Raw genomic sequence first — 13,156 nt, forward strand, 5'->3', positions numbered from 1 at the left:
ATGCATCTGTGGATTCATGACAAGGTATCCACAGATTGTGATGATGAATGTGAACATTCAGTTGAGTTAATCCACATGCATAGAAGAATTTTTAGTTGCATTAGCTTAAGTCTGTCTTTATTTCTGCATTTTTGGGAGGAGGATATCAAAGATCTAATTTACTATTTATAAAACGCTTTTAGATCCCTAAATGGAAACTACTACAAAAACAGAGCTTTTTGCACTGCTGTTTTTAAAATTATCCTCATGACACTATTACTAGATATGGTTCTCACTTCTCTGAAAATGTTAAAATGTCAAGCGATTTGGAAATTCAGTTCAAAATTATGGCATTGAGTCCTGTGCACTATACCTGAGTCTTCCATTAGAGAAGGGTCTACCTTTGGGGACAAAAAAGCTATGAAGAGATTTAGGTGGTAGATTCCCAAGGCATATGTCACGATATACCAACCCTTGGAAAGAGAGAAAAATAAATCAGGCTGAAAATATCAAGACAGCTTAACATATTTATTTGGTCAAGAACAAAATCAGTTTTTTAAAGCATCTCAGTTGCTTCCCTAAAAGAACTGTTTCCTTCATAGGTGAAAAAATTCTGGACTAAATGCTAGAATATACTCATTTTTTTGAGCTGTCATCACAGGGCAATCAAAGGGAAAGAGAAAGTCATTATCCATCTATGATGAAAGGAAAGTACTCACAGACAATTCACATAGATTCAAGTGCTCCATCATATATACTGGTGTTACTTAATTTCACAGCCTGCTGCAATTTCTTTTAACTTTATCATCAAGTTTAAAGGTTTTAATCCTGGAAAAGTTCAACACTCAAATAGGGACACTACTAAAGTAATGAAAGCCATAGTACACCTTGAAGCTGGTCTAAACAAGAGTGCAATTCTGTCTGTGATGTTCAAGGAATATTAGTACTCCTGTTCTTAACTGAATTTTGGATGGACATGAAAAAGATTAGTAAGGATGAAGTCTGTTGCATGCTTATAGTGATAAGAGTGCCAATCCAGAAATTCTTTGCAAGTTTCCTGGTAAAAGAGAATTGTTGGAACCTAAACAAGTTAAGCAGCTTTAAATTGGAAGATAAAACACCAATAAGAGACGTTTTCTAAAATGTATTGTGCCATTTCATTGGAATGCTTCAATGGACCTCTCCTCACCACCACCCGTCACGTAACAGCTAGCTTTAATCACAGCCACATTTCAACCTGAAGGCTCTAACAAGGACAAAGCAACTCAAACATTTTTCCTAACTACTGAAGAAAACAATTATGTATTTACATGGTATACAAAACATAAAATCCTATGGATTCTGAAAAAAATGACAATCTACAAAAAGAAAAAAGCAATTGACTCCCATTTCTTTTTCAAACTGCAAAAGGTAGCTGCATTAGGAATGCCTATTTTATCAAACTTTTTTCAGTTTTCTTATTTAGTCCCATATCTTCTTACAGATTTAAACTTTTGAAACACTCTTGTTTGGTCCACGATTTACTTTTTCATGTGCTTCAGTGAAATGGATTATTCATTCTAATAACTTGCATCTGAACAATTACAAAATAGCCTATTTGTTATATTAAACTTAATAGAATTGTTAAAAAAGCTAGGAATAGGTTCAGCTTATTTACCTGTAGTATATAAACTCTAATCATGTAGATAAAACTTAACCCCAAAGTTACAATCCATCGCACTGCTGTGTAGGGAGTAGATTTGTCTAACCAGGATTGGTAGATCTAGACAGAAATTAACACAACATTGTTTATTACAGAATACTGTTAAATACTGTAAGTATAGATGCACAAGATATTTTGGGATAAAAGATCAGTTAAATATTAAAAATATTTTCCAAGTCTAGTTTACTTTGCGCTATATATGCTGTTTACATTCTTCTATTTTAATCAGACACACCTTACTAGTAGGTTTTCTTTTCATTTCTAGGTTACTCATATTCTGGTTTTTAAATGCTAAACACACTCACTGAAAACACTTATGATTTAAAACTTTCATGATGTTTTCAGTCTTAACTAGATAAATGTTAGTTTCATAAACATAGTGGGTCTATGTCTACCCATCATCCTATGGCAATATAGCAATGTGCTACACCACTGTACAGTGCAGTATGGAGACATAGCAACCATGAAGGTCTACATGCGATTGCCAGCTATGCCACCATAAGGGCGACATAGCAAGGAAATCTAAGCGTGCACTGCCCGCTCATTACAGTAATCGCCCATACTGCGCCATGCTTTAGTACTTCCAAAAGAAAGTACTAAAGCACAGACCAGTAGCAACATTGCAGTACAGTGACGTGTAGCCCTATTTCTACTAATTTATATTTAAAGTTTCTTTTGATAAAAATTAGCACAATGAAGGTGTTTGAGTTGAAAAAAATTCAGTAACATGCTGTTACATATACATAAAAATATAACTAGTCAATTGCCTCCTTAAATTGAAAGGAAAGGTCATAAGCTAAAGAAAAATAGCACTGAGTCCTACTATCAATAAATTGCTACAAAACACTTTAAAACGTACCTGTCCAAGCCTTGTGAAAAATCTATAGACCACTGAAGGTTTGCCATGAACCGACTCACCAATGCTGTCCCCTTCCGACATTGTTGCTGTGGAAACAAAACATTTGTATAAATGACATTAAAATTAAATTTAATTTACTACAGCTTAAGCATAGCCCATGCCATTTTGATAGTGTTTGAAATAAGATAGCAGGTAACAGCAAATACCATGTTAAAAAAAATGGATAAAAGTCCTCTGTCTCCAGGGATAATTATTAAGCAAAAGAAAGAGGAAGAATAAGATCCAAAACACACACAAAAAAAAAATCACAGATAGGAATGGGGGCAAGAGTCCTTGGCTACTCTTCCTTTGATGCTAGGAGCATCGCTATATACCAAAATGACATACTAGAGCGCTACATTCCTACCATGTTTAGACTGAAACTCAAATGGCAAAACCAAAAGGAATCTATTTAAGGCTCCCAAATAGCATTTAACTATATATTCAGTAGGACTATCAAATGATTAAAAAATTTGATCATGATTAGAAAAAAATTACTCGCAATTTTAATTTCACAGCTAAAAACTCAGAATTATACAAAATTATGCATATATTTTGTATGGTTTGGGGGAGGTTTGAGGTGTGTGTGTGTGGGGGAATTTGTGAAGATGTGGGCAGCTGTGGGGGTGTGGGGTTTGGAGTCTGGGGAGGAGAGATCCCCACAGGGGGGTCTGGAGCCCTGGTAGGATGTGGGGTACTGTGGGTCAGGAATGAGGGGTGGGGGGCTGTGGTTTCAGAATAAGGGGTAGGGCAGGGCACAGACATATCACTGCCCCTCCTCCCCAGTCATATTAGGTATCCTCTTTTTTGAAACTGGAAATACGGTAACCCTACAGGAATGCAGCCTGGCAGTGTCTACAGGGACAAGTCTGTAGAGAGGAAGGAGACAGTAGATGGAGGCCCCCATGGTGAGGGAGGGAGTGGGGCAGGGGCAAATGGGACCCTGGGGCAAGGGCGGGTCATGGGACAGAGCTGCAGGTGGCTCATCCAGGGGCGTAGAGAGGCAGTTCCCCACCACTACACACACGACCAAGGGAGGCATGAGGGATTTGTGCCCCCTGGATTTGTGTGTGGGGAGGATGCGGGCTGCCCGTTGTGAGCTGGGTCTCTGTGCCCTGCTGCCTTTGCCCCAGAAGCCACGTGCTAGCTGTGTCCCCTGCCTGTCTGGCAGCGGGAGGCACAACATGGCATCGTGTGGTGACAGCGGAGAGGAAGGCTCCAAAACCATGTGCACAATTCATACATCAAAAAAATAAATGCATTAATTGGTTCTTGCATTAAATCGTGCACATTAACACAGATTAATTGACAGCCCTAATATTTAGACAACTTGGCTGCTGGGCTCATTCCAGAACTTGCATCATTAGTATCTAGAACAAGTTACTTGTATGTTGTCTGAAGCATCTGACACAATCAACTGTTTCAGTAGCAACAGGAACACCTTAGCCATAGTGGGAAAATGCTTAGCTTCTCTCTCTATGCAAAGTCAGGCTTACAGAGGGAGAATACCTAGAACGCAGTTAAAAATATACTAGTAATAAATTCAATTCCTTTTAAACAAACCTCTGCTATTGATTTTTTTTAATTAACAAAGCTTAAGGGATGTAGTTCACCTTAAGATACAAAACAAACAAAATAAAATGGAATCTGTGCACCACAAATTGTGCCACATCACCAAAGGCAATACCTGACATTACTTCCTGGATTCTCATCTGGGGGCGGGACTATATTACTCTATGTGATAAATGCAAGCAATGTCAGCCCTTAATGTTAATGCGACATTAAGAAAAGTGCTCTAAAAGCCCCAGATAAAAAACAACACAGATTTGTAAAGCATTAGAAAAGTGAAACAGAAAACATCAAAAAGACTGAACTATGTATTAGATGCTGCATTATGACGACAAATACACACACAAAAAAAATCAATCCTAAATAGAAGAGACATGCACAGAATTTTAAAGTTCCATATTTCCATGAAGCTGGTAAGTCTGCAAGCTATGCACCATCCCTAGCGACACGGGGAAGAAGGGGGAAGCGGTCCCATTATACTACCAGAGGAAACGGCAGAATTGATAGTGGGACTCTACAGCTTCAGCCCCACCTTAACCAAGGTATCCCAAAGACGCCCAGAATGTCAGTTAATACAGAAGTGCACTTTGACACCAAGTGGCCAAAATGAGAAACACTATTCTGTCCCAGTAGTCCCACAGGGCAGGGGAGAAAAAGTCTATGGGTAACTGAAAGTCCTATTATGCTTCTGTTCATAAAGAACTTCCTCTTTCTATTACTATTATTTCTACTTTGGGATGTCCAAATCTTATTTTAAACCAGTAACAAAATGGCTACAAATAGCAAAGTATTTCACCATAAGTCAACATTTTCCTGTCTATAAAATACGATTTATAAATAGTTCTGAACACATATTAACGCAGCCATTTTTCAGTAGGATAACTTAAAAATCTAAATAAGTATATGATCATGTTTTATCCCATTATGAAATCTGGCAATGCATTTAAATAGCATCTATTACAAGTACGAACATAATCCTTGATAACAACCTGTAATACAAGTGGATGCACTTTGCAACTCAAAAGCACCATTTCTAAAGAACATGTCATTAAGAATACAATCACTCAAGAAGGGCATCTTTTGATATTTGCTTTGAAGAGAGTTAAAGATTCCAAATCTTAACCTGAACCTGTTTGTGAATTGGAAAAGAGATTTTTGACAGCTGGGTTCTCTCATAATAAAAGTGTAAACTTTATCCATTTGTTATAATGGTGTCTGATCAAACCTGAGACTTTAAGTCAATAGTCAAGGAATCAGATTTAAATTGCTTGTTAGACTAATATCAAAAGTGAATGTTTGGAAGTTTACCAAGAGTGCTACTGAAGTGATATTTGGTTTTATACAATGTATTTTCCACCTTAAAGATACACTTTGCTTAAAACACATTACTTAGGGCAAACTATACTTTCTACTTTGACAGACAAATGCTGGCCATGCCTGGACTCTAAGAAATCAGGGTCTCTGGGTGGGAGCGGGTGGTCATGCGTGTGTCCATCCAGGCCAGGATACAATTAAAGAGGGGATTTTAACATGATCAAGAAATTCAGAACATTGGGGGGGAGGGGCAGTATTTGAAGACAAAAGGCAACAAAACCAACAGATGCAAAGTAAGACAGGGCTGCAGTCATTCATGAACCAGTCCCCTCCCAACGAAGAGCAGTCCAAACGATCAGGCTGTGGAGCCGCTACAGCCAACAGGCCAGTCCTGCAAGTCTCCTGCAATCTTCAAGGGCTTCATCCCCACGGTGGCTCTTGCTCCCCCCGGAGTGGCCTTTCTTTTCCAAGGACTGTTGCTCCTGCCCCTGCACTAGCTGCCTGTCAGCTGCCCGCGGCCCCGCCCCGCCCCGGCCAGGGGAACCGCAGCGCCTGCCGGAGACCCTGTCCAGGCCAGCGCCGGGAACGCAGACACACAAACTCCAGGGGACGAAGGCACGTCGGGGATGGGACGAGTAAGGAAGGGGGGCCGCTCGGCCCGGCGCTGACCTGGACAGCGTGGGACGGCAGTGGGGGGTGAGAACAAGGGAAGAGGAAGCCACATTTCCGCGGGCCAGGGACGGACAGGCCCCGCCGCTCCCCCGCCCCGGCACCGCCCCCTGCCCAGCCCAGTCCAGTCCAGTCACGTCACGCACCAGCACCCGCGGGCCCAGGCCGAGCCCCACGCGAACTCCCGGGGGAGTGGGGCGACAGACAACAGGCCCCGGCCCCACCGCCCCGTGGGGGGGGGACCTAGGGGCGCCCGCTACTCACGGGTGCCGGACCCAGATGTCTCCTTCCGCTTCCCCCGCCCGCCTCCACAGCGCCCAATATGGCGGCGCCAGCCGCGGTGAGAAAGCGAGTTCCGGTTCCGGAGCAAGGGTCAGAGGTCGCGCGGGCGACTGTACGATGTGGGGGCAGGGCAGCTCGCGTCCGGGGGCCGGCGCAGGGCGAGGAGCGGGCGGGCTGTGTGCTGCCTGGGCTCAGCGGGCTCCCGGGTTGGGTGGGGCGGAGCCGGGTGGGAGGCGCATGCGCGGAATTGCGTCCACTCACTACGTGCTGGGGGCGGGGCCCGGCGGGGCGGAGCCAATGGGCGGCCGCAGGCGGTTGCCAGGGCCCGGCGTCTCGGCGATATCATGGCGGCCATGCGGCCCGGCTCCTACTCGGGTGGCCTGAGAGCGCGGCGGCGAGATGGTGAGCGGGGGGCGGGCCCCGACCCTGCGCTGCACTGCCCTGCCCCGCCCCTCCGCGGGCCTCGGCGCAGGGTCCGTTCGGGGCAAGGACCTCGTCCGTGGAGTCGCTTCTCCCATCCGGCCTCCGTCCCCGGCACTGGAAAACTTTGCGGGAGAGGCAGGGCTGCGCTCCCGCCCGGGCTGAGCCACGTGGGGCTGCGGAGCCGCTCGGAGCGCAGCCCTGGCTCTCCGCTGCCTCCTGCCACTCGGCGGCTGCTTCAACACTCAAAACGTTTTGAAACTTTCGAAACGTTTCGACTGGCCGCCTTTCGTTTTGAGGCTGTTCTGAAGCCCTTCGTTTCGTTTGGATTTTGCTGTTTCAAGCTCGAAGTGAGTTGAAATGAAACAGGTGGCGTAGCTTTGCACAGCCTCGCTGCCTGAATGCTAGATCCCAGGGAGTCAATAGATCTGCTTTGGTGAGTCTGCGACTGGGGCAGCAAGCAAAGCCCGGGCCCATGGCAGAGTCCATTTCCCAGCAGCCCCTGCCTGCATCACTGTGGCTGGTTTCAAAGGAGACGCCAGGAACGGCAGAGCCATGACAGCGCAAGGCTCAGGTTTCCACGGAGACTGGCCCCAACAGCGCTGGCAAGGTGCATGGTTGGGGAAGGAGCTGCTCTGGGTCCGGGATCTTGCAGCAGTGACAGCGTGGGCCAGAGCTGCAATCTGCTGCCCACACGCCCTGAGCAGGGACATGCAGGCAGCAGATCGTGGCTTTGCTCTGGCTCTGGACCACACTGTCACTGCTGCATGATCCCAGCCCTGGTCCCGACCCAGCCAATGCTGCTGAGGCTGATCTCCATGGAAACCCTGGCCCTGCGCTGTCATGGCTCTGCTGCTGCTTCTGGGGTCTCCGTGGAAATTGGCCACAATGACACGGGCAGAAGCTGCTGCAAAATGAAGTCTGGCCGGATCCGCCATTTTGCCCACCCCAGATCTGCGAGGTACAAATTTTCCCTGCCTTCCATATATGAAAAGGCAGTGTTGGATTCAAACTTAATGGAGCCACAACCCTAGAACCAAACAGGCCTGATTTTAGGAGCTCTGAATCTTTTTCTATTTTGGGGAGGGACATGGAAAAGGAAAGAGGGTGAATTTACAGACACCACCGTTAAGCACACATGTCTGCTCAGGTCTGCCCTCTGCAAAAAGTGCCAGCAAAGTACATTCAGCCAACTTGTGTTTGGGAAGAATGAAACATATTGTTGTCTTTGCAGTATTTTAAATTCAACCTCAGATATGTTTCAGTTTAATGCTAGAAATAATCAGGCTTGCCAGTCTCTTCCGAATATCAAATGCACAACTGAGAAAAAAATAAAAGTAATCCACTTTAATTTTGTTAAATCTTCACACTTCTGAACTGCATCCAACGCCAGCATGGTTTCCTGCCAGCTCACCTGCTAGGCTGTTTGCTAATCTCTGGCTCTTGCCACACAGAGTGCCCTGTAGCTGGGGAACCAAGGCTTCCCTGCTCCCTACAGTGGAGCCAGGGGTCTGGAACTTGACACAAGGCTCTTAGGACTTCTGAGCGCCCAGCTTCTTGATGGAGAATTAATGTTTGCCTCCCACTTCAGTGTAGCATGTCAGCAGGGTTTCCCAAGAACTGTTGCATAGTGACATTCTGGGTCACCCAGCCACAGTAGCACTTCTCTATGTAAGAGAAGCCTACCTTTCTGTTGCCACCATGACACAGCAGATGAACATGCACACCCGGACAGCATGGGTCCTAGAGGTGCTACGCAGAGTCATATAGTACCATATTGTTACGATTATAACAAGCCAACTGTGATCTTTTTATGGGAAAGTATGTAATTCTCAACAAAACCTGTGTTTATTTTGGTGTATATATATTTTAACAGTAAAAGATTTAAAGATATGTTCAAAGATATACAAAAACATACAGGAAGAAGACACTCGGGTCCCTTTACACTTGTATTACCAGTCTATTTAGCATTCAAGCACAACTTTTTATTATTCAGCTAGATATTTCGTGGTATTTCACTGTTTTGTCTATTATCTTTTTTCTTTTCAGGATATGGGCTATATGTTTATCCTAATACCTTTTTCCAGTATGAAGGAGAATGGAAACAAGGAAAAAAACATGGTAAGGGGAGATTAGCTTTCCATATAATACTGAAATGAGTATTTATGGTAATTTTTATTATTTTTTATTTACTGCTGTAATTTGTTTAATTTTCAGAATGTCTTTACAAACATTAGTATAAACTATAGCTGAAGCAATGTATATGTTGTGTGTGTGTCAGCGTAGCAACCGAAGCATAAACACCAAACTTTTACTATACTTTGTCATAGGCAATGAAGTGTAGACGTTTAAAGGAAAAACACTGACGATTTTTTACCTGAGTTTATCATGCCTTTAAGAGAAAGCATGTTTGCAAAAATCCAGGTAAATTATGTTATTCCTTCATACGCACGCAAACCGAATTAGATGAATATCACCATGCATTCAATAAATATTAATGTTTACTTTTTTCCAAAATTTGAAGATAATCCTAATTTCTAGTTGCCGGTTACAAATGTAAGTGTGATTCAGATTTTTTTTAGGACTATGATAAAATGGACTCTGAAACATCCTTTCTAGACCCCATTCCTTAAAATGAAGGCCATGTTGTACCTAGTAGAACATGGCCATCTCTTACAATTTCATAGGCATTTTAAGGCAGTTCTCTGAAATTGCAGGGAGAAACCTTTTGGAAGGCTGATTAATTCTCTGAGATTTTGAAAGGTTTTCATCCATTACAAAGGAATCAAAAAAAGGAAAATGTGAAGGTTTCTAGGTCATACAGATTACAACATCTTTAAACAAATTGGGCATTAAGACGTTCCAAATTTGGCTAACATACTTGAAAATCATAGACTTGCTGACTTTAGTTCTGGAGTATAAGAAATATGCTCTGTAGCTAGAGAAATACAGGCCTTACTCTCTGCCATATTCATGCAAGCCAAGTGCTGAAGGAAAAGCTGCACGGAGTATCCATCCCAAGGGGCTCGACTTACTTAGAATTACGACGAGAGAAAAGGCTTTTTTCTGAGTATTGTCTTTTCTTGTATACAACATGCCCCCAAATTAAATATGCACCTTGTTTTTAAAAGGCAGAATGAAGAACAAAAGATCTTTCTTGAGGGTCCCTGAAGTGGGGGAGGGAAGGGAAGGGGAGCAGGGGAGAGAGAAAGTTTCCATAGCCAGCAGCTTGGGGAGTCTTGCCTGCAGTCCATGCAGCTTTACTTTCATTTTGTCCCTAGAGGCTTAAGTGACAGAAACTGCTGTTATCATATATCCTCAATTTTAATGTGCAATTGAATTTCTAGCAATTGAATTTTGGAAAAAAGTGCATTGTATATGCAAGAAAATATGGTATCTGTAGTCACACCCAGAGTAAAGATCTGTATGAGTTTTTTTTTTTAAATAAATACGTATGATATAGGATGCTGCAATGACAACACAATAACTGAGAAACAGTCAGCCATCTCTTAGTACATCTCTTCTTATATTCTGTCAGCCCCCTGGAGTTGAGACACTGAGGAAGAAGAGAAGATAGCATCATGTGTTACAAGTTGTTCTCACTTGCTCAAATGAAAACATCTTCTCTTCTTTCTGAGTTAGTTGCACTGCACCTACCTCAATAGGTGATTAACTTGCCAAAAGTGTGAGATAAGAACATCATAGTTTAAATTAAGCTTTTTTATCATCTTTAAGGAATAAGTAGCATTTGACTAGTCTCTAAAATACGTGTTATATTTGACTGTGGCAACATAAGACAAAAATGGTGTTTTCTTGCTTTTATCTTTGAACAAATAATTAACATTTGATGCATAGCATCAACACCATACAGTTGCTTGCAGACTTGCGTGAAAGTAAAGTTTTTGTCTTCAAAAGGTTACAAAAGTAGAAGTGACATTTAACCTAGTAGAACTAAATGGAAAAAATATCCATTTCAGTAGGGCCAGGATTTTCACCTATATGTAGGAGACTATATTGCACTTATTATGACACTTTCTTCAGGAGTCTCTTACGTACAGTGTCATTGAGTGCTAGGAATAGATTGAAGTTCTTCAAATACCATTACAAAACATTTAATTTTATCTTCTTTCAACCAGTATGTAAATTAAATAACAGAGGGGAAGAAATTTTGTCAAAATCTCATTGTGTTATGCAGAGTGGAGATCAGAACTCAGAGGTTCTTATTCTCCATGTGCTTCTCAAACCTTTTATACACAGTATCTCTGCAGACACTGTAATTTGAATCTGTTATTCAGGGAACATTTTAACTACTATATTGTTTCCTAGGTCATGGCAAACTATTATTCAAGGATGGAAGTTATTATGAAGGCGAGTTTGTGGATGGTGAAATTTTGGGGAATGGATTGCGATACTGGGCATCTTCAGGTTAGCATTTTTCGTCACAATACATTATGTTCATTTAATACACCTTTATCTTCATGTGGTTACATACTGAGTGTACAGGAAAAAAATAATGTTTTGTAATTTACCACCCTGCTTTGATGTAATTGAGTTGTTCAAGGCTTGGAGTGTAAATTCATATTTTTCAGGCTTCCTCACATAAGCAGTTTCAAGATAGATAGTGTTAATTTTTAATTTGCTCTTAAGAGGTGCCTTTGATAGTGGGTGACAGCAGGTAGTACTGTAAACCAGAAGCACGTGATTTCTCTCTTACATTTGATATTAAGAGTCTCAGTCCAGAAAGGATCTCCACATAGACAGATCTTCACACCCGTATGGAGTTACACAGAGGGTCGGGCTGAAGTCTGCACAGGACTAAACCTACTGTAACCAGCTGTCCCCAATATCGACAGATCTTATGCCTGTTTCTTCACACAGCTTTGTCAATGGACATTTCTTTGTTGGCATATTGCCGCTTTTCTAGTCTTGTGTCTTACTTGAGTAGAGGTATGGTCCTCTGTAAAGAGCAGCTCATGAAAAATAGCATAATTTCAGCTGTAAACATGGACTAGCTAGCATGTCCAGTACTGCCCCAGGAGTTGCTCTAGGAGTTGCTGTGGCTCCTTATGGCTTGCTCATTGCTCTTTAGGGTAAGTCAACAACTTCCTCCACATTCACCTAACCTGTAATGATTGGCAATCTTTGGTCAGTATGGAAAGGACAGGTACCACGTTTATGCAATAAATATATTAAAATATATAGTTATATATCATTATGCAGGCATATACACCCTGGGAAAGTAATTGTACAGAATTGTATTTTTAGCACTAGGCTTCTGATTTCCCAGGCTTCAGTATAGAATATTTGAATGACTACATGCCATCAAAAAGCTGTTAAGTTGACTATGAAATTAAAGTACTTTTTATACATTCCTTAACCATAAAAGAACATATTATGAATCTTTTTTTAACACATCACTGACATCTTTTAAGGTGCTTCAATTTTAAAGACCTGAAGGAATATGGATTATAATTCATTAGTTTTAAGATAAAGATCTAATGAACAGGTTTCTTTTTCATGAGACTGTACTGATAATAAAAATAACTTATTAATTATTCACTTTATGTCTTTTAAAATGCCTTCTACTACTGCTGTGCAAGTAAAGTACAATAGGAACCATTATTAGTGTACTTTCACCTTAAAAATTAGAAAACTGCATTTGACAAAGGTGTTTCTGCTTCTTTTTAAATTTTACTTTCTCATGTGTCTAATTCAAGGAAACACTTACTCAGGTCAATTCATGTTAGGAGAGCTCCATGGACATGGAGTCATGCAATACAGAGATGGTGGGAAATATGAAGGAGAATTCTCTTGTGGAATGAGAGAAGGTAGGTTAGAATCTCTGAGCAAGCTTTGATTAAAATTCATTCTAATGTGACTGAAGTCCTGATAATTGCTATTACTATAGAAGTGCCTATAAACTAACCTAGAACAGGCCATTGTTCTAGGCATCAAACTAACACAGCGTAGTATACATTCTTTGACTCCAGCAGAGGCATGTCATTTGTTCCCCTGACTTCAATAGGACTATGCACATGTTTAACATTGGGCATGTGATTAAGCATTTTTCTGTGAGTGAACTTATTTGGTATTGAAGTCAGCACCTTCAGTGTTTGTCTCCCGTTGACTTTTTATGAAGAATGTTTCAAGCATAGCAAACTTCATTTAAAAATCATTTAGGAAAGGATATATTATATTTTATCTTTTTTTGAGAGGTTAAGAACCAATGTAATTTGTCTGATTGGAGACCTGCAGGAAGGCCCTACGAGGAAAGGCTAAGGGATCTTAACCTCTTCAGCCTCTCCAAGAGAAGGCTGAGAGGG

General features: G+C 41.9%; 2 protein-coding genes across 4 annotated transcripts in view; one reads left to right on the plus strand and one right to left on the minus strand.

Annotated features, from left to right (window-relative positions):
* Window positions 1-6,558, minus strand: part of RER1 (retention in endoplasmic reticulum sorting receptor 1) — an 11,299-nt gene extending 4,741 nt beyond the window's left edge. Inside the window, exons 1-4 of one of the 2 annotated variants that reach the window (XM_019541276.1) lie at window positions 6,396-6,558; window positions 2,541-2,626; window positions 1,637-1,741; window positions 353-452 (exon numbers count right to left, since the gene is read on the minus strand). In XM_019541276.1, the coding sequence (XP_019396821.1) occupies window positions 353-452; window positions 1,637-1,741; window positions 2,541-2,621 (286 nt within the window). In that variant the 5' untranslated portion in view covers window positions 2,622-2,626; window positions 6,396-6,558. The other variant, XM_019541277.1, reaches the window with a different exon arrangement.
* Window positions 6,559-6,687: 129 nt separating this feature from the next.
* Window positions 6,688-13,156, plus strand: part of MORN1 (MORN repeat containing 1) — a 160,234-nt gene continuing 153,765 nt past the window's right edge. The window contains exons 1-4 of one of the 2 annotated variants that reach the window (XM_019541279.1): window positions 6,688-6,815; window positions 8,883-8,954; window positions 11,160-11,258; window positions 12,551-12,661. In XM_019541279.1, coding sequence (XP_019396824.1) covers window positions 6,758-6,815; window positions 8,883-8,954; window positions 11,160-11,258; window positions 12,551-12,661 — 340 coding nt within the window. In that variant the 5' untranslated portion in view covers window positions 6,688-6,757. The remainder of the gene's footprint in view (window positions 6,816-8,882; window positions 8,955-11,159; window positions 11,259-12,550; window positions 12,662-13,156) is intronic. The other variant, XM_019541278.1, reaches the window with a different exon arrangement.

Source organism: Crocodylus porosus, unplaced genomic scaffold, assembly GCF_001723895.1.
Source record: "Crocodylus porosus isolate Cpor-Errol unplaced genomic scaffold, CroPor_comp1, whole genome shotgun sequence".
Classification (NCBI taxonomy): domain Eukaryota; kingdom Metazoa; phylum Chordata; order Crocodylia; family Crocodylidae; genus Crocodylus; species Crocodylus porosus.